At 45.0% G+C, this 22,142-nt stretch overlaps 1 protein-coding gene across 1 annotated transcript in view; it reads left to right on the forward strand.

Annotated features, from left to right (window-relative positions):
* znrf1 (zinc and ring finger 1) overlaps positions 1-13,898 on the forward strand; it is a 49,394-nt gene extending 35,496 nt beyond the window's left edge. Inside the window, exons 2-4 of the mRNA XM_034534091.1 lie at positions 634-729; positions 10,838-10,943; positions 13,841-13,898. Coding sequence (XP_034389982.1) covers positions 634-729; positions 10,838-10,943; positions 13,841-13,898 — 260 coding nt within the window. The remainder of the gene's footprint in view (positions 1-633; positions 730-10,837; positions 10,944-13,840) is intronic.
* The last annotated feature ends 8,244 nt before the right edge of the window (positions 13,899-22,142 follow it).

A 22,142-nucleotide genomic window follows, 5' to 3' on the forward strand; every position in this document is an offset into this window, starting at 1 on the left:
ACATTTGCCTGTATAAAGTGCAGCGGTTAGAATCCTTACTGATTTGATAGCTGTGTCAGAATAATGGGGGAAAAAAAGATGTAATGCCTCAATACACATTGATTAGTTTTCCTTTGAATCTTGGTTCACACTTGATTGTTGCACTTGTTAGTGCCAGAGTCCCGATGAAGAAATGTAAAACATCACTGGTGTGGAACAGCGGCGCATTCAAACCTTGTTGGGACTCAAAGGGGGGTTTTGTGTTTTATATCACAGCGCCCACGCCTAGTTTGTCATGGTTTGTCATAAGATGGGATCCAGGGGCCCCGGAGAAAGAACAGCAACACTTAAGCGGCCCGCTGATGGGTGATTTATCACCAGGGCGCCGAGACTTTACATCATCGTCTTGGAAGATAAATGTGTCCCATCATTTTCATCTCAAAGACATTTTTCACCTTTCTCTTATGAAAAGACATCTAACAAAATGCCCTTTGTATATATGCTTTTTAACAATGTTATAGGCTGTCAGCTGGGTTAAAAGCACAGACCTTGATGCAGCTTTTAATAATGTTTTTATAATATATCATGCATTTATTATCATTATTCCTTTATTCAAGAGGTATTCATTTGATTTTCCTCTGTATTTCTTCATAGGATTCAAGTGTCCTGTCTGCTCCAAGTCCGTGGCGTCCAATGAGATGGAAGTTCACTTCATCATGTGTCTAAGCAAACCTCGCCTCTCCTACAATGGTAAGGATGGCTTTCGTCTCTTCCCGTAGGTCTTTTTCTTCATTCCACAGGAGGTGAGATCTGCAACGAGGAAAAACCATAAAAAGTCGTAGAATGAGTTTACACATAGCATCAGGAGAGACAGACGTCCCGGCTGAATGCCACCCAAAGGAACCGTTTGGTTCCCCCTGCCACACCAAAACACAGCAATCAGAGCAAAGATAGACCGGATCCACACGAAAGTCGACCGCTAGCTTTCAGGCCGGGAGGACGAGGAGGACGAGGAGGTCGAGGAAGACGAGGAGGTCGAGGAGGTCGAGGAGGTCGAGGAGGACGAGGAGGTCGAGGAGGATGAGGAGGTCGAGGAGGATGAGGAGGTCGAGGAGGACAACCCGAAGAACGGTTTGAAGGCATGAATAGTGGACAGCTTTCAGGTGTCTTCTTTACATTAATGCACAATTTACTAAACGGAGCAAATCACTGCACATGGCATGAGGAATAACCTCAAACCTTCTCCAGCTGATTGCATTGAGTAAGATGTGTTGGGTATATGAGCGATGTCTAAAAGGTGTGAACATACCAGGCTGCTGCTAACCTTTCTCAGAGCCCAAGATGTCTTCAAATCGTTTTGTCTGACCAACAGTAAAAGAAATACAACAAATATTGGATATTAAAAATGTAGAAAAGCTGCAAATCATGGCAGTGGTGAATGTTGGGCATTATGCTCACTTCAGCTTAAAATGTATAAAGATCCCAATTTCACCCTTTGAAATAAATCCGTCATGTTTACAGTTACTCTGTGTCCATGGCGATGCCCTGCGGGGATGTCTATGAACGGAATAGACAACGAAACACGAAGAGCGAAGCGAGTGGGCAACGCCGCCGCAGACACCTTCCACTTTCCTGCCTGCTTCCTCCAGCGGGCTGCTGGTTGTATCGATGACCCCCCCCCCCCCCCCCCCCGCGCTGGTTGCTTGGCGACACGTGATTGAGTGCAGCCGCGTCTGCTCGCTGAGCCCGGCGACTTGTCAATCAACTCAAGACTGAGCACATGTTCGTCTGATCTGGAGCCCGAAGGTCACCTTGCAGGAGTGTGTGTGTGTGTGTGTGTGTGTGTTTGTCATGGTAATAACCACGCAGACTAAATCACGTAAAGTCGTCAGGAGGGGGGCGAGGAGGGGAGTTATTTTACAGCTCCACAAACTGCATTGGACCGGGCCCATGAGGCCGGCGCAGTAAAAAATAATGCACGCTTGGCGCCCGCGGCCGGAATCAGACCGCGAGGGGAACGGGGGAGCGAGTGACGGAGACAGAGAGAGGGGAGTGAATGTGTCTCAGGGAAGATGGTTATCCAGAGTGATGGAGCACCCTGATGGCTGATAACGGATGAGGAGAGAGGGTAAAAGGAGAAGGACTCCCATAATTCCTCTCTCCTCCTTTTTGCTCTGTCTGTCCTCTCACTCTTTATTTCCAGCAAATGACTCTCGTTCTCCCGCTGTCGGTCCTCTGTGTGTCCGTCAGTCTGCCAGGCTCTGTTCACGCCATGTCATTTCTCTGTAATTTCTCTCCGTCTTTTTCCGCTCTCCCTCTCTCTCTCTCTCTCTCTCTCTGGTTTTTGGGAACCACTAAACGGGCCAGGCTGAAGCTTATCTTGTTTCCCAGCATGCTCAGGGGTCCATTGTCTATCACCTGGGCCCGTTAACTGTCGCGCGTCAGCACATCTCCGAGCAAGGTCATCGCTCATTTTGCTGTGCACCAGATGCAGGAAATACAAGGTCGGGGAGGCCCAAACGTGTCCTCGTTGCTGAGGAAGAGTTACAGCATGCAGTCCTTTCACAATAAGGAAACAACTGAAACCAAACAGATAGACAGAGAGTTTCAACAAATATAACAAAACCTGTTTCTAAAATAAACTACCCACTGTAGCTTTACGTAGAATATTAATCATTTATTAGTTGTTATGAACCCTCGCTCTAAATGACACCTCAGGAGAGAACAGAGGTTACATATTGATATATTTGATCCTTAAGATGTGCTTAACAAAGTAGCGACTCCTCACTATGACAACGTGACACCTCCCGCACTACTTTTATCCCGTGTAAATGTAAACGCACTGGATGTGATGAAAACACACGAGCCACGCGTGTTATGTGTGGCCGCTGAGGGTAAGGTGGCACTGGATCTGTTCTGGGCTTTGACTTTGCATGATGATATATTAATGCCTCCCACTAAATATAGCCCCCTCTCACGGAGAGGAGCGGGAGGCCAGATACACTCAGAGGGCAGGAAGAAAGAAAGACCGATTGTGGGAGAGAGAGAGAGAGAGAGAGAGAGAGAGAGAGAGGTGGGAGACGTGCACTCGGCCTCCTGCAGCTCGGGTCAGCGGAGGACACAGAACGAGACTAGAAAGAGAGGACTGAGCGCTGTGATTCAGAGAAGCTCCTCTAACTCATAATTGATGTGAAGGTGTTGGAGGCCAAATGTCCGGCTAGCCCGGCAATCCAGGGCGACAGCTGAAAGTCAGGAGGGAAAAGGAAGAGGAGAGAGCTGACGATGGAGAGATCCGCACTTCTCCCAATTCAATCAATTCAATCGATCGCTCCCTCACTCATTGTGGCCCACATGAAACGATCACAACATGAGATATGAATTCCCAGGCAGACTGTGGCCTAGTGGTGAGCAGGGTCGTCCTTCGATCGGCGGTTCAATCCCGGCTCTGCTAGCCCATGTCGATGTGTCCTTGGGCAAAGACACTGAATGATTATGATTATGAACGTTAGTTAGTACTGATGGGCAGGTGGTACCTTGCATGGTAGCCCCTCCCATCAGTGTATGAATGGGTGTGAATGGTGAATGGTGACATGTAGCTTTGAGTGCTCATAAGACTTGAGAAGGTATACAAGTAAAGTCCACTCACCATTTAAAACAGGAAGTCCGTGGTAAGGCACACTGGCGTTTTAGTCGCAGTAGAAGACAACGTTCAGGCACACATATTCATAAACGCCATTTCCAAACCTTTCCAACTCTGCAACTACTGTGTTGATTGCTATGACGTTAAGGGTTTATTCATGGTTCCCAGAGGTTGAACTCTAATGGCATCCCGTCCTTTCCTAAGTTCCCTCAGAAGGCCAATTAGCTGTGCCCAAGAAACAGGCTGATTGCAATGAAACTTACTGAGCATATTCATGCTCCCCAGAGGGTGAGGCATCTTCGTGCCTAACGCTCCATAAATGTTCCTCAGCAAATCAATCCAAAGAAGCTTCACAGTGCTTTAATGCTCCCAACGGGAAAAACACGTTTCATTTGAATGGCCCCATTTATCTCCAACCAGCCTGCAAGACAGACTCAGAACGGACCAAACAGAGACGGATGCTCCCAAGAAGAATGGCAGCATCGGTCATTTCAGCAAGAGGCCGATGTTCACGTTGACGGTCATCTGATGTCACTAAGGAGCACAACCAGACACCGCTGTTGGCTTCCTGTTTCCAACCAACAGTCAACGTTGACTTTCTACACCTCGGACATGACCACGGTGATTAAGACTGTCACCGTGGCGATGCAGCTGCCCTAACCTTTATCGAAGTCGTAATCTGTTTTCATAACCCTAACAAAGTCCTTATTCTGAATATAGTCCATCATATTTCAGAGTAAGGACAAGTCCTTGTGTGTTTTCAGTTGATACTTCAGTGCAGGACTGCCTGATTTAAATGGGGATGTAATATATTTCGTGGTCAAAGAAGCGGCTGTAAAACGGTGAATGAACACATTTCATTTCCTTCCAATTAAAAAATAAAAGCCGTTATTTTCTATTATCTTCCTCCCTGCATTATTAGGAGACGTGAACAAAGTTATGCTAATCTGTTGAAAGACAACATCTCCAATACTTTCTTCACAATAAAAGTTCCCTGTTATGTTGTTGATAAGAAAATCTTTTATTTTGAATCAGTGAAGACAGATAATCTTGGGTAATCTTCCCTGGGCGCTTCGCAGCAGCCCACTGCTCTTTAATTACTAAGGATGGGTAAAATGCAGAGAATAATTTCTCCACTGTGGGACTAATAAAGGATTATAACAAATCAAATAAAGATGATGGAGACCTACGTCTTATGAGTTCTGTGTAGCAGAGCGTGAACCTTAAGTTGACGTGGTTCTGGTGCACATGGCTCACATCCACACCGCTCATAGGTGAAAGCAAAACGTGTTTTATCGATTACATTTCCTTCATACAAGTTGGTGGAAACAACTTCCCTTCTTCCTCAACGTATCGCCAACCCAACATCAATCATAGCGTTGCACATTGTACTTTCCAGAACAACTACATCTTCTTTACAGCATACATGATGCCCAGATCAGAGGATCGCTCTGTCATGGACCGACAACACGTTTCCGTCTGTTCGTTAGTGGAGAACAGGATGTTGTTCTACTGCAGTGACCTAGATTCAGCTCCTGGAAACTGGGTATTGGGCCCGATGCCGCCGCGTAAGGGGTTAAAAACTCACTAATGTAGCTTCAACATCTTGAACGGCTTTATAGATTATCAATAAAATCTCCTAATCTGCTGAGATTCACTGTGAGTCAGTGGATGTACTCCTCTCTGGTCCAGTTAACAGCCTCGTACTAACTGCAGCCGGTGCAGAGGGATCTGGGCGAGGCAACCTCCTTTTTTAAACATTTCACAGGTGACGGAAACACGGTTGTACAACCCTCTTCACTTGATTATGAGAGCTTTCTTCCATTGTGGACCTCAGATTTGATGCACTCACAGGCTAATGCAGACTTTGTTGTGAGTTGATTAATCTCTGAGTGTTTCCTGGTTGGATTTGTTTGCTCAGGAAATCTGGGGAAGAGGACGAGTAGAGCTGCCGTGTTGCCATCAGACAGGGTATATGTAGAATCCTGAGATTTAATCCGCAGCACAGAGATGCTGGCTGTTTTCAGGGGGGATGGAGGACGGAGGGCTGAGCTACTGTGAACAATAGAATAAAGGACGGGGTCAGAAGAGGATACAGAGATAGAGGGAGGGAGGAGGACAGTGGGGTTATGGGAGTTTGTTGAGCAACTAAGCTGATTTGTAGTCAGAGCATATGTTTGTCTGTCTCCTATTCCATCTCACAGTTTAGCCCTCTTGTTCTATCTATATATCTATCTATCTGTCTCTATCCATCTCTCTTTCTATCTATCCATCCATCTCACTTTGTATCTATCCATCTCTCTTTCTATCCATCTCTCTCTCTCTCTTTCTAACCTTCCATCTCTCTTTCTATCTATCCATCTCTCTTTCTATCCATCTCTCTCTCTCTCTTTCTAACCTTCCATCTCTCTTTCTATCCATCCATCTCTCTTTCTATCTATCCATCTCTCTTTCTATCCATCTCTCTCTCTCTCTTTCTAACCTTCCATCTCTCTTTCTATCTATCCATCTCTCTTTTTATACATCTCTCTCTCTCTCTCTTTCTATCCATCCATCTCTCTTTCTAACCTTCCATCTTTCTTTCTATCTATCTATCCATCTCTCTTTCTATCTATCCATCTCACTTGGTATCTACCCATCTCTCTTTCTATCCATTTTTCTCTTTCTATCTATCCATCGCTCTCTTTCTATGTATCCATCTCTTTCTATCTGTCCATCTCTCTTTCTATCTATCCACCTCTCTCTTTTTAACCTTCCATCTTTATTTCTATCCATCCATCTCTCTTTCTATCTATCCATCTTTCTTTCTTTCTTTATATCCATCCATCTCTCTTTCTATCCATCCATCTCTCTTTCTAACCTTCCACCTTTCTTTCTTTCTTTCTATTATCCATCTCTCTTTCTATCCATCCATCTCACTTTGTATCTATCCATCTCTCTTTCTATCCATCTCTCTCTCTCTCTCTCTCTTTCTAACCTTCCATCTCTCTTTCTATCTATCCATCTCTCTTTTTATACATCTCTCTCTCTCTCTTTCTATCCATCCATCTCTCTTTCTAACCTTCCATCTTTCTTTCTATCTATCTATCCATCTCTCTTTCTATCTATCCATCTCACTTGGTATCTACCCATCTCTCTTTCTATCCATTTTTCTCTTTCTATCTATCCATCGCTCTCTTTCTATGTATCCATCTCTTTCTATCTGTCCATCTCTCTTTCTATCTATCCACCTCTCTCTTTTTAACCTTCCATCTTTATTTCTATCCATCCATCTCTCTTTCTATCTATCCATCTTTCTTTCTTTATATCCATCCATCTCTCTTTCTAACCTTCCACCTTTCTTTCTTTCTTTCTATTATCCATCTCTCTTTCTATCCATCCATCCATCTCACTTTGTATCTATCCATCTCTCTTTCTATCCATCTCTCTTTCTATCCATCTCTCTCTTTCTATCTATCCATTTATCTTTCTATTTACCCATCTCTCTTTCTATCCTTCCATCTCTCTTTCTATACATCCATCTCTCTTTCTATCCTTCCATCTCTCTTTCTATCCATCTCCCTCTCTTTCTATCCATCTCTCTCTCTTTCTATCCATCCATTTATCTTTCTATTTACCCATCTCTCTTTCTATCCTTCCATCTCTCTTTCTATCTATCTATCCATCTCTCTTTCTATCTATCCATCTCACTTGGTATCTACCCATCTCTCTTTCTATCCATTTTTCTCTTTCTATCTATCCATCGCTCTCTTTCTATGTATCCATCTCTTTCTATCTGTCCATCTCTCTTTCTATCTATCCACCTCTCTCTTTTTAACCTTCCATCTTTATTTCTATCCATCCATCTCTCTTTCTATCTATCCATCGCTCTCTTTCTATGTATCCATCTCTTTCTATCTGTCCATCTTTCTTTCTATCATCCATCTCTCTTTCTATCCATCCATCCATCTCACTTTGTATCTATCCATCTTTCTTTCTTTATATCCATCCATCTCTCTTTCTATCCATCCATCTCTCTTTCTAACCTTCCACCTTTCTTTCTTTCTTTCTATCATCCATCTCTCTTTCTATCCATCCATCCATCTCACTTTGTATCTATCCATCTCTCTTTCTATCCATCTCTCTCTCTTTCTATTTATCCATTTATATTTATATTTACCCATCTCTCTTTCTATCCTTCCATCTCTCTTTCTATACATCCATCTCTCTTTCTATCCTTCCATCTCTCTTTCTATCCATCTCCCTCTCTTTCTATCCATCTCTCTCTTTCTATCCATCCATTTATCTTTCTATCTACCCATCTCTCTTTCTATCATTCCATCTCTCTTCTATACATCCATCTCTCTTTCTATCCTTCTATCCTCTACGGGGTTACACACGGGGTTAAACACGGGGTTAAACACAGTGTTAAACACAGGGTTAAACACGGGGTTAAACACAGGGTTAAACACAGGGTTAAACACAGTGTTAAACACAGTGTTAAACACAGGGTTAAACACGGGGTTAAACACAGTGTTAAACACAGGGTTAAACACGGGGTTAAACACAGTGTTAAACACAGGGTTGAACACAGTGTTAAACACAGTGTTAAACACAGGGTTAAACACAGGGTTAAACACAGTGTTAAACACAGGGTTAAACACGGGGTTAAACACAGGGTTGAACACAGTGTTAAACACGGGGTTAAACACAGTGTTAAACACAGTGTTAAACACAGTGTTAAACACAGGGTTAAACACGGGGTTAAACACAGGGTTAAACACAGTGTTAAACACAGGGTTAAACACAGTGTTAAACACGGGGTTAAACACAGGGTTAAACACAGTGTTAAACACGGGGTTAAACACGGGGTTAAACACAGTGTTAAACACAGGGTTAAACACAGTGTTAAACACGGGGTTAAACACGGGGTTAAACACAGTGTTAAACACGGGGTTAAACACGGGGTTAAACACGGGGTTAAACACAGGGTTAAACACAGTGTTAAACACGGGGTTAAACACAGGGTTAAACACAGGGTTAAACACAGGGTTACACACGGGGTTACACACGGGGTTAAACACAGGGTTAAACACAGGGTTAAACACAGGGTTACACACGGGGTTACACACGGGGTTAAACACGGGGTTAAACACGGGGTTACACACGGGGTTACACACGGGGTTAAACACGGGGTTAAACACAGGGTTACACACGGTGTTAAACACGGGGTTAAACACGGGGTTAAACACGGGGTTAAACACAGGGTTACACACGGGGTTAAACACGGGGTTAAACACGGGGTTACACACGGGGTTAAACACGGGGTTAAACACGGGGTTAAACACGGGGTTAAACACAGGGTTACACACGGGGTTAAACACGGGGTTACACACGGGGTTAAACACAGGGTTAAACACGGGGTTAAACACGGGGTTAAACACGGGGTTACACACGGGGTTAAACACAGGGTTAAACACGGGGTTAAACACAGGGTTACACACGGGGTTAAACACGGGGTTACACACGGGGTTAAACACGGGGTTAAACACAGGGTTAAACACGGGGTTACACACGGTGTTAAACACGGGGTTAAACACGGGGTTAAACACGGGGTTAAACACGGGGTTAAACACGGGGTTAAACACAGGGTTACACACGGGGTTAAACACGGGGTTAAACACGGGGTTACACACGGGGTTAAACACGGGGTTAAACACGGGGTTAAACACGGGGTTAAACACATGGTTACACACGGGGTTAAACACGGGGTTACACACGGGGTTAAACACAGGGTTAAACACGGGGTTAAACACGGGGTTAAACACGGGGTTAAACACAGGGTTACACACGGGGTTAAACACGGGGTTACACACGGGGTTAAACACAGGGTTAAACACGGGGTTAAACACAGGGTTACACACGGGGTTAAACACGGGGTTAAACACGGGGTTAAACACAGGGTTAAACACGGGGTTAAACACAGGGTTACACACGGGGTTAAACACGGGGTTACACACGGGGTTAAACACAGGGTTAAACACGGGGTTAAACACAGGGTTACACACGGGGTTAAACACGGGGTTACACACGGGGTTAAACACAGGGTTAAACACGGGGTTAAACACAGGGTTACACACGGGGTTAAACACGGGGTTAAACACGGGGTTAAACACAGGGTTACACACGGGGTTAAACACGGGGTTACACACGGGGTTAAACACAGGGTTAAACACGGGGTTAAACACAGGGTTACACACGGGGTTAAACACGGGGTTAAACACGGGGTTAAACACGGGGTTAAACACAGGGTTACACACGGGGTTAAACACGGGGTTAAACACAGGGTTACACACGGGGTTAAACACGGGGTTAAACACAGGGTTACACACGGGGAGTGGATTTCTCTCCTCATAAAAGTAATAAAGGTTGTGAGGCGAGAATATTCGCGCCGCGTTACTTCCGTGAGTTTCGACGCCCGACAAGTTGTGCTGCGTTCACACCAAACAATGATATCTCCTCTCCGTCATATTAATCACACAGGTTTTTAATGCAGTCAAAACTTCAGAAATGACAATTTCCCAGTTTCCCATTATTCATGGTAATCTCCTGACAGGAGAATATTGACACGGTTAACAGCTCGGGGTGTTGGTGCCGCTGCTCCACTGTGACAGATATGACACCAGTAGTTGTGAGATAACACGTCGTACCGTGTGATCTGCTGTGTTTCAGGTTCACAGATCAATAATTCATGTGTCGCAAACTGGCCGCTTATTCGCAGTGCTCGATGACATCACACCATATGCATGAAGTTCTAACGATTCAGTTATTGACATCAAGAATACAAACGATCAAAAGCCCCTCTCACGTTAGCATCAGCGTAGTTTGGAAAGTGGTCGAGGAACACGTGCACATGTCCGCAGTACTTCTTCAATACAGCAGGGTCTCTCCAAGAAAAGAATAAAGTACATGTGAGATATGAAGCATCCAATATGCATAAGAGCACACCGTCAATACAGTGAGGAGCAGTATTCAGTGGCTACTTCCCACATGATGGACGTTGTCTTTCCACAGTGGAAACACATTGAAGGCTTCTAATTCATCTTGAAACTTTTCCGTGTGCATTTTCATCGCTACAAGCAGAAACTAACCACGACTGTGTGTGTCTGTGTGTGTGTGTGTGTGTGTGCGTGTGTGTGTGTGTGTGCGTGTGCGTATGTTTGCATGCGTACACTTTAGATGATGTGCTGTCGAGGGATGCCGGTGAGTGTGTGATCTGTCTAGAGGAACTGCAGCAAGGGGACAGCATAGCCAGACTGCCGTGCCTCTGCATCTACCATAAAAGGTGACACACACACACATGCACACACGCACACACATGCGCACACACACGCACACCGACACACACACAAACACACACGCACACACACACACACACCTACACCAAGACAAACACACACACGCACACACACACCGACACACACACACACACACACACACCTACACAAACACAAACACACACACGCACACACACACCTACACACACACACAAACACGCGCTTGAATCAGTTCCCCTTATATAATTTTGCACTTCTTCTAATTAAATCCATATAACATTCCTGAAGGATGGGCAGCTGTTTGTGTACAGTTTATTTCACCCATTTCTCCTACAAATAACAATAAAAGATAATTGAATTGTTTTGGCTGCTCAATTCTGCAATATTCTGCCATCCCCTGAACCTCTGCTTGCTATGTGCCATAAAGCCATTTGGCTTATCACTCTCCCAATTGGACTCAATGTCATGTTAATACAAGCATAATGTTTTAGGGGTTAAATCATCAAGCAGAAGGATTTGTAACATCTGATCGGTCTGAGGAACAAAGATGAATCCAGATGGCCTCTTTCTCACCTGTCATGTCTTCAGACACATGTGAGTGTTCTGTTGAGCGGTACAAGAGAACAAAGGATGACAAAAGAGAACGGTTACTCAACAGGAGCCAGGTGAACCTCACTTATTCACAGATTATGTCTATGAAATATGACCAAAAGGTTACCTGCTGAACTTCAAAGAGGTGCTAAAAGTCAGCGTAAATATGCAGGTATATTCAAACCGGGAGAAGGAGAAATATTGTGTGTGTTTTGTAACATGAAAGCTTGTAAACATGTTCTAGTAGAAAGCCACAATATGAAGTCTGGACCTGGAAATGAGCGCGATATGTCTCCTATAAGCTCCAATCTGTCAACACCAAGTGTAAATAATGCTAGAAGAGTTCAGGTTTATTGGCAACATAATGACACAAGTACTGTGCTTGAAAGTGCTTCACATCATTGAGGTACTTTACTCTAGTACTTTACTTTTCTTCCCCATCACACTTCACAAGTGTATATTTTACTCAACCCAGCTTCCCTGAGAGTTGCTTTGCAGAGTAAGACTGAATAGACTACACATGGACGAGTGAATATGCTGTCCTTAATATTAGCATGAGCATTATTCTCCTTGATCTCAATGTAACCTTTATCTGCTACCTTTATGAGTCCTCACATCCAATTATGACTGAGTAATTCATACTTCTACTTCACTAAATGTTATACTCTGTACTATATCTCTATATCTCTGTCAGTGCAATGTTGCAGGTTAAGACCGATTGTGTTTCACACATGTATGATGTGTGTACTGTGTACACTACTGTGTACACCACTGCGTACACTTCGTACTGTGAACACCACTGTACACCACTGTGTACACCACTGTACACCACTGCGTACACTACTGCGTACACCACTGCGTACATTACTGTGTAGACCACTGCGTACACCATTGCGTACACTGCGTACTGCGTACACATCTGCATACACTACTGTGTACACCACTGTACACCACTGCGTACACTACTGCGTACACCACTGCGTACATTACTGTGTAGACCACTGCGTACACCACTGCATACACTACTGTGTACACCACTGTACACCACTGCGTACGCCACTGCGTACACTACTGCGTACACTACTGTGTACACCACTGCATACGCCACTGCATACACTACTGCATACACTACTGCGTACACCACTGTGTACACTACTGCATACACCACTGCGTACACTACTGCATACACCACTGCGTACACCACTGCCTACACCACTGCATACACCACTGCATACACTACTGTGTACACCACTGCGTACACCACTGCATACACTACTGTGTACACCACTGTACACCACTGCGTACACTACTGCGTACACCACTGCATACACTACTGCGTACACCACTGCGTACACTGCATACTGCGTACACCACTGCGTACACTACTGCTTACACCACTGCGTACACTGCATACTGCGTACACCACAGCGTACACTACTGCTTACACCACTGCGTACACTGCATACTGCGTACACCACTGTGTACACTACTGCTTACACCACTGCGTACACTGCATACTGCATACACCACTGCGTACACCACTGCCTACACCACTGCATACACCACTGCATACACTACTGTGTACACCACTGCGTACACCACTGCATACACTACTGTGTACACCAATGTACACCACTGCGTACACCACTGCATACACCACTGCGTACACTACTGCATACACCACTGTGTACACCACTGCCTACACCACTGCATACACCACTGCATACACTGCTGTGTACACCACTGCGTACACCACTGCATACACTACTGTGTACACTGTACACCACTGCGTACACTACTGTGTACACCACTGCATACACTACTGCGTACACCACTGCGTACACTGCATACTGCGTACACCACTGCGTACACTACTGCTTACACCACTGCGTACACTGCATACTGCGTACACCACAGCGTACACTACTGCGTACACCACTGCATACACTACTGCTTACACCACTGCGTACACTGCATACTGCGTACACCACAGCGTACACTACTGCGTACACTACTGCGTACACCACTGCGTACACTACTGCGTACACCACTGCTTCTGCGTACACTACTGCGTACACTACTGCGTACACCACTGCGTACACTACTGTGTACACCACTGCGTACACCACAGCGTACACTACTGCGTAAACCACTGCGTACACTGCATACTGTGTACACTACTGCCTACACTGCATACTGCGTACACCACTGCGTATGTTGTGCCTTCCAACACTTGTCGTCTCATGATCTCTGTATTGGTGTAGTTGGTGCAGACCTGCTGTGTGACTCCCCGTGCGTCTGTGTGTACCTGCAGCTGTATAGACTCGTGGTTTGAGATCAATCGGTCCTGCCCTGAGCACCCCTCTGACTGACGGACCACCAGCCCTCTGAGTTCTGTTCAAGGTGAGAACACCTGCTTCAATTCAGATGTGGTCCACTTCCTGTCTTACCTCCACTAATGGGTGTGGTAATGGTAAATGGACCTGTACTTGTAGAGCTCTTTTCTAATCTTCCGACCACTCAAAGCGCTTTAACACTACATGACATCATTCACCCATTCATACACTGATGGGAGGGACTAAGGTTCCACCTGGCCATCAGGACTAACTAACATTCACACCCATTCATATACTGATGGGAGGAGCTCAGGTTCCACCTGTCCATCAGGACTAACTAACATTCACACCCATTCATATACTGATGGGAGGAGCTCAGGTTCCACCTGTCCATCAGGACTAACTAACATTCACACCCATTCATACACTGATGGGAGGAGCTAAGGTTCCACCTGCACATCAGCAGTAACTAACATTCACACACTAATGGGAGGAGCTAAGGTTCTACCTGCACATCAGTAACTAACATTCATACACATTCATACACTGATGGGAGGAGCTAAGGTTCCACCTGTCCATCAGTAACTAACATTCATACACATTCATACACTGATGGGAGGAGCTAAGGTTCCACCTGTCCATCAGTAACTAACATTCATACACATTCATACACTGATAGGAGGGGCTAAGGTTCCACCTGCTCATCAGTAACTAACATTCACACCATTGATACACTGATGGGAGGAGCTAAGGTTCCACCTGTCCATCAGTAACTAACATTCACACACATTCATACACTGATGGGAGGAGCTAAGGTTCCACCTGTCCATTAGTAACTAAGATTCACACACATTCATACACTGATGGGAGGAGCTAAGGTTCCACCTGTCCATCAGCAGTAACTAACATTCACACACATTCATACACTGATGGGAGGAGCTAAGGTTCCACCTGTCCATCAGCAGTAACTAACATTCACTAACATTCATACACTGATGGGAGGGGCTAAGGTTCCACCTGTCCATCAGCAGTAACTAACATTCATACACATTCATACACTGATGGGAGGGGCTAAGGTTCCACCTGTCCATCAGCAGTAACTAACATTCATACACATTCATACACTGATGGGAGGGGCTAAGGTTCCACCTGTCCATCAGCAGTAACTAACATTCATACACATTCATACACTGATGGGAGGGGCTAAGGTTCCACCTGTCCATCATCAGTAACTAACATTCACACACATTCACACACTGATGGGAGGAGCTAAGGTTCCACCTGTCCATCAGCAGTAACTAACATTCATACACTGATGGGAGGGGCTAAGGTTCCACCTGTCCATCAGCAGTAACTAACATTCATACACATTCATACACTGATGGGAGGAGCTAAGGTTCCACCTGTCCATCAGCAGTAACTAACATTCATACACTGATGGGAGGGGCTAAGGTTCCACCTGTCCATCAGCAGTAACTAACATTCATACACATTCATACACTGATGGGAGGGGCTAAGGTTCCACCTGTCCATCAGCAGTAACTGACATTCATACACATTCATACACTGATGGGAGGAGCTAAGGTTCCACCTGTCCATCAGCAGTAACTAACATATATACACATTCATACACTGATGGGAGGGGCTAAGGTTCCACCTGTCCATCAGCAGTAACTAACATTCACACACATTCACACACTGATGGGAGGAGCTAAGGTTCCACCTGTCCATCAGGACTAACTAACATTCACACACATTCACACACTGATGGGAGGAGCTAAGGTTCCACCTGTCCATCAGCAGTAACTAACATTCATACACATTCATACACTGATGGGAGGGGCTAAGGTTCCACCTGTCCATCAGCAGTAACTAACATTCATACACATTCATACACTGATGGGAGGGGCTAAGGTTCCACCTGTCCATCATCAGTAACTAACATTCACACACATTCACACACTGATGGGAGGAGCTAAGGTTCCACCTGTCCATCAGCAGTAACTAACATTCACACACATTCATACACTGATGGGAGGAGCTAAGGTTCCACCTGTCCATCAGCAGTAACTAACATTCACACACATTCATACACTGATGGGAGGAGCTAAGGTTCCACCTGTCCATCAGTAACTAACATTCATACACTGATGGGAGGGACTAAGGTTCCACCTGTCCATCAGCAGTAACTAACATTCATACACATTCATACACTGATGGGAGGGGCTAAGGTTCCACCTGTCCATCAGCAGTAACTAACATTCATACACATTCATACACTGATGGGAGGAGCTAAGGTTCCACCTGTCCATCAGTAACTAACATTCATACACATTCATACACTGATGGGAGGGACTAAGGTTCCACCTGTCCATCAGCAGTAACTAACATTCATACACATTCATACACTGATGGGAGGGGCTAAGGTTCCACCTGCACATCAGCAGTAACTAACATTCATACACTGATGGGAGGGGCTAAGGTTCCACCTGTCCTTCAGCAGTAACTAACATTCATACACTGATGGGAGGAGCTAAGGTTCCACCTGTCCATCAGCAGTAACTAACATTCATACACTGATGGGAGGAGCTAAGGTTCCACCTGTCCATCAGCAGTAACTAACATTCATACACTGATGGGAGGAGCTAAGGTTCCACCTGTCCATCAGCAGTAACTAACATTCATACACTGATGGGAGGAGCTAAGGTTCCACCTGTCCATCAGCAGTAACTAACATTCAGACACTGATGGGAGGGGCTAAGGTTCCACCTGTCCATCAGCAGTAACTAACATTCATACACTGATGGGAGGAGCTAAGGTTCCACCTGTCCATCAGCAGTAACTAACATTCATACACTGATGGGAGGAGCTAAGGTTCCACCTGTCCATCAGCAGTAACTAACATTCAGACAATGATGGGAGGAGCTAAGGTTCCACCTGTCCATCAGCAGTAACTAACATTCAGACACAGTAGAACAGCTACTGGAGACATTTTGGGGTTAAGTGTCTTGTCCAAGGACACATCGACATGGACTAGTGGAGCCGGGGATCGAACCACCGATCCTGAAGGACGACCCTGCTCACCACTGAGCCACACTACGCCCAATGTGATGACATTTCATGTTGAATCTTTACTTCATTAATACGGCATATTCATATTCATGTTAAAACAATAAGTATGAATAAAGAAATATTTCATTTGTTAGTTTTGCAAAATGAGCGACTGGATCGGTGGTTAGCAGGACCGTCTTTCAATCAGGGGGTTGGTGATTCAATCCCCGCCCTAGTCGATGTGTCCTTGAGCAAGACTCTTCACCCTGAATTGCTCCCTGTAGCTGTTCTACAGTGTATGACTGTAAAAGCCTCAAGAAGGAAGTAGCGTTACTAGTGTGGAAGACAAGGCCACACATTGAGCCCGTTTAATGATGCACGCTTTGTTCAGGAAAGAGTTCAAAGTTCAAATGGAACACTCTGCTCAGTCCCCACGATTCATCCAGCGGGGACCATGAATGTCCGTACTACATTTTATGGCAAACCAGACGATTTGGGGATTTTTCAGTCTGAAAGGTTGGTAGTGGACCTTCCATAAAGCTAAAAATGACCTAACATTTGGGTTAAAGATACTCAACATTGGTAAAAATGAATACTTTGAATGTGTTTTTCTGTATTGAAAAGTAACATTTGCTGGAAAAGGTTTCACCCTTCTTCTTTGGTATACAGTGTACATTATTGTCATATTAGCCCCTGAAAGCATCTTCATTTATTAATTTGTTGCATGAGGAACCATATATGCCTAAGTCCCTTGTCTGTCCCTCCAGGACATCTCGTGGTCCTGCCATGGATATCTGGACGCAGACGCAACCAAATCTGATGAAACAATCAAAGCGACCGACACATACTTATCCCGACGGACTCCATCATCCTAACCAAGATAATAAATTCCTTGTGAACTGAACCCAGAAAAAAGTGACTGTCAATCCATCGTACATTAGAGGGCCCCTCCCGAGCCCTCGGTTTTACGTCCGCTGAAAAGACTGATCCACCGCCCCTCCCTCCATGCCTCCACCTCCCCTCCCACTTCTCCAGGCTAACGGGCCCTTAAAGGGCTTCATCCACCTCGACTCCCCCCCTTCTCCGACTCGAGAGGCCCGTCGCCTCACTGAACACGCTCAGGTCCTCGTAGGCCTCCAGCAGCGAGCCCCCATCTTGCGTTCCGGACAGCGGCCCGTGTCCAGCCCTCCCACGGCCTTAACTGGGGAGGGGCGGGGCGGGGCGGGGAGGGGAGGGGAGGGGGCAGGAGGGGAGACGAAGGAAACCACGCAGGAAAGGAGGAAGGCGGCGAGGATGAGGATGAGCTGCAGAAACCTGCTTTGAGATCAGACTTTGGCGGGCCTCTCATGTCCCAGCAGGAGTCCGACGTGGTGACGTCCTCTCAGAACACAGTGTGCTTCTATCTCACAGCTCCGGCCTCGCTGATATGACTCAGTAGTCAAATCTAAAAGTCCCCAAATAATGCTTCCATCTGGCTGGTGCACACCTGAGCAGGCGGGGGGGAGACGGAGGGATGAGAACCAGACTGGGGGGTCTGCTTGTCTTGTACATACAGGATGTAGAGGTGGGGGTGGGGGTGGGGGTGGGGGGGGGTTGTATAAAGATGGATTGGGGGTAGAGGAGGGGTCTGAGCATGCTCAGTTCTGTTTGGGAGGGAGGAGGGGCCCAGCAGTGTAGATTACGCTCCTACTGTGTGTTCAGGATGCTCCAGTGTCAGGCTTCACCTGGTATGTGTATGTACTCTGTGTGTGTGTGTGTGTGTGTGTGTGAGCTTGGAATTGTGACAACATAGCTTTTGCTGAAGCCTAGTGTGTATGTGTGTGTGTGAGAGTGAGAAAGAGACAGCGTGAAAGGTCAGTGTCGAGGACTGCCTGGGACAGCACGTGTGTGTGTGTGTGTGCGTGTGTGTGTATTGACATGTTTACAGGCTAGATGTCCATGTTCCCGTGTGTGTGGCTGGCAGTCCTCCCTTTACTTTGCTGATGTTTACAGCGACAGAGAGGCGACACGGCACATTGTAAGTGACGTGTCCGGCTTCTCTCTCGGCCCTTTCTTTTTTAGATCTGACAGATCTTTTTTTCATGTGATGAGTCATTTTCCCGCGAGAGTCTCGAGTGTGTGCGTCTCCGTGCATATGACTGTTTGTGCATGTGTGTGTGTGTGTGTGTGATTCCAAAGGCGCCTCTCGGTCTCCGCTACTGCCGGTCCCCCGCGTTGTGTTTCTGCTCCAGCCGGTCTGTCCGACTGCAACTGGAGACGCGAGCCACTCGGACCCCGGAAAAAAGAAGGACTCCGCAGTCCCACTATGGATCCATTGGACAGGGCTTATTTATTCATTTGTTCATATTTAACAATATTTGTTTAATATTCCAATCACGTGAGGTGTTACCCACTCTTCAGAATGCCAAGAGCTGATGTATGAAGACTTCTACGAACAAACTGCATTTACAAAGCTACTGTAAACAAATGGTGGAATAAATTGTGCTAGATGACTCTATTCTCTTTCCCTCTGTGTCCCCGGTGCAGTGAGTAGCACTGCATTTCCCATCAGGCACCCTGATCCCGACTGCATGCTCGTCCTGCAGACACAGTGCATGGTAATGGGGATACAGTTAAGTCTTTGGGCCAACGCTGAATCATCTCCCACCCTGACAGCAGTCGGGGTTATTTTGGGATTGAGTGTGACGTATCCTCGTTCTCTGAGAACAATAGTCATTTGACTATTTCCCAGAATGCCGTTTGACAATACAAAGGCTGACTCCGCAAGATTTGATTCTCTCAAAAGTAGAAGTACAGGAGGATAATTCAACACTAAATTCATGGGATGGCCATCCGTTTTGATTGGGTTTGTTTCTGAAAGTCAGCAGTTTTGAGCTTCCGGTTCCTTTCGGAAAGTCAATGTTTTTTTAATTTTGTTTTTTTTAGATAAACTAAAATAAACACGACTTCATCTAAAAGTCTAAAAGTGAACTTTAACCCACTGATTGTTCCTCCTCGTGTTTCTCAAAGGAACATGAGAGATCTCCCACTGTGTCTATCAAGGCTACGGTGGGAAAGAAATGTAGCGTTGACTCCTCGTTGACGGATTTTGTCCTGAATGTAAATTGATAGTAAGTTTTGATTCTAAAAATGAAAGTAAAAAAAAAATGTATTCCAGTTTGATTGGCTGCTTATCAAATGGAAGAGATTCAACATACCAATCATTACATTGGAGCCAGAAATGAATCGCAAACACACGACAAGCTGCTCGATGTTTTTGAAACATTGAAGTGAGGGTTTAGTTCTCATAACCTTTGACTCGCGGCTGAGGAGCTCTCAGATGTTTTTCAGACAGCTTCAGAGCATCCTTTCTGTTCCACGGATGCTGCTTGTTCTTCCATCTTGTGATTGGGGACTTGAGGAATCAGCCCTCAGGAGTGTGTGTACGTCATCACGTTCTCACTCAGCTTCAAACTGTAGGGCGACCGTTTCAGACATTACATGGAAACAATGTGGTTTCTAAATAAACTGGAAACTCCATGGTGGGGTTTCCTAAAATAATCTGAATTAAGTCAACATTGACTTTTTCATTTTCACACTGAGTGATGGTCCCGCCCCTTTGACTTCCTCCTTTACGCCATTAGGCACGTTTGAGTTACCAAGCTGACGTATTTGATGTATACGTGTGTGGAAAAGCAGCCAGATACACTATATCAATCCTTCTACTTCTTGAAGAATACGCTATTAATAAATGACTATGGGCGGTAGAGTTGTCTCCCTTTACTTTTATCCATCTATAGTCACTTTTAAACCAGGAAGTATGTAATTTAACACTACTGAATGCAGTCACCTTGAAACGGTGGTGCTCTGAAGCGGACAGGCCTCAGATGTGATGAGATGGGACTTCACATTCACACCTCGGCACTCACACGGCGCGATCGTCCTTTTTAGTTCCCTTAAAAAAATTAAAAAATGGATGTTGAAGTTGTGAGGACCTCGATCATGAGATCATTTAATAAAAAGTGCAACACGAGGCATTATGAGAACTGTAAACACTCTGTTAGCTCATAGCTGCACTAACCAATAGCTTTGGTCAACAGTGGCTCCAACACAACATGCAAACCTGCTTTCAGATGCTCATTTTTAAAGTTGCTTTTGGCATGAAAATGCACTGGATATTTCAGAACAAACAAGCCATCAACCCAAGTTCAGACACGGTTAATAAATAAAGTTATTGTGTGACATATTGATGTTGTTTCCCAGAGAGGCCATCATGTGATAACTGCATTAGTTCCAACGTGGCATGAAATAGTTTTGGGCCAGAACTTTTTCAATCCCTCCGAGGTTTCAGATATCACATCTAATATTGAAGCGCTTGTGATCATAATGTGGTTATTATGATGGGTTCTCCACAGACAGGATGGATGTGTTTCATGGCGTTTCATGGCCTGCAGCTAACGGAGGGGGGTGATCTCTTTTGGGAAATGATGTGCGCTTCAGTCTTTTTAGTTTGCAGAGTGAAAATATTGAATGAGTCTGCTGCAGCCGACAGTGGTCGCCCCCTCAGCTCAGACCCACAACAAGAATACTGTAGCGCCATTTAATATGGCTTTTCTTCTTTGGACTCCATTTAGTTCATTATTCAATACGTTACTTTCCTGCCTGCCTTTTGGTAGTAATAATAATAATAATAATTCATAATGTGAAAACATTTAAAAATAAGAAATAGTGCTGCCCTGTTCATCCTGTTCATATTTTTAATGGGATGGCATTTATCTTTTTCCTATTTACTTTAATGGAAATTCAAGCTTGTTTAAATATTATTATCCTCTATCTATATTATTGTTATTATTATTATTATTATTTTAAAAGCTTGATGATTGATGAACACGACACAAGGAGGCTTTGAATTTGTAACGGTAATATTCTGACCTCTATTGGCTAAATTCGTAATAGCACCTGACTTCTTTAGGCAAAAAAAGTCGAACTTTTTTTGTTATTCATTTTATTGCTGGAAACGAATGCAATGTCGGAGAAGTATTTTTTTTTATTTTTTTTTAAAGTAACACATTGTACTTACATTTTAAACATTTCAAAGAAAACTTTTTCAAAAACAACAAGCAATCTTTAGAATATAAAGCATAAAAAGACTACCGTCAAGTGCACGGACAGCAGATCGGGTTTCCCCTCAGTTCGACTCGCGGATGAATAAATATCGATTGCTCTGGTCTGGATCTCACAACAAGCGCT

Source organism: Cyclopterus lumpus, chromosome 6, assembly GCF_009769545.1.
Source record: "Cyclopterus lumpus isolate fCycLum1 chromosome 6, fCycLum1.pri, whole genome shotgun sequence".
Lineage (NCBI taxonomy): Eukaryota > Metazoa > Chordata > Actinopteri > Perciformes > Cyclopteridae > Cyclopterus > Cyclopterus lumpus.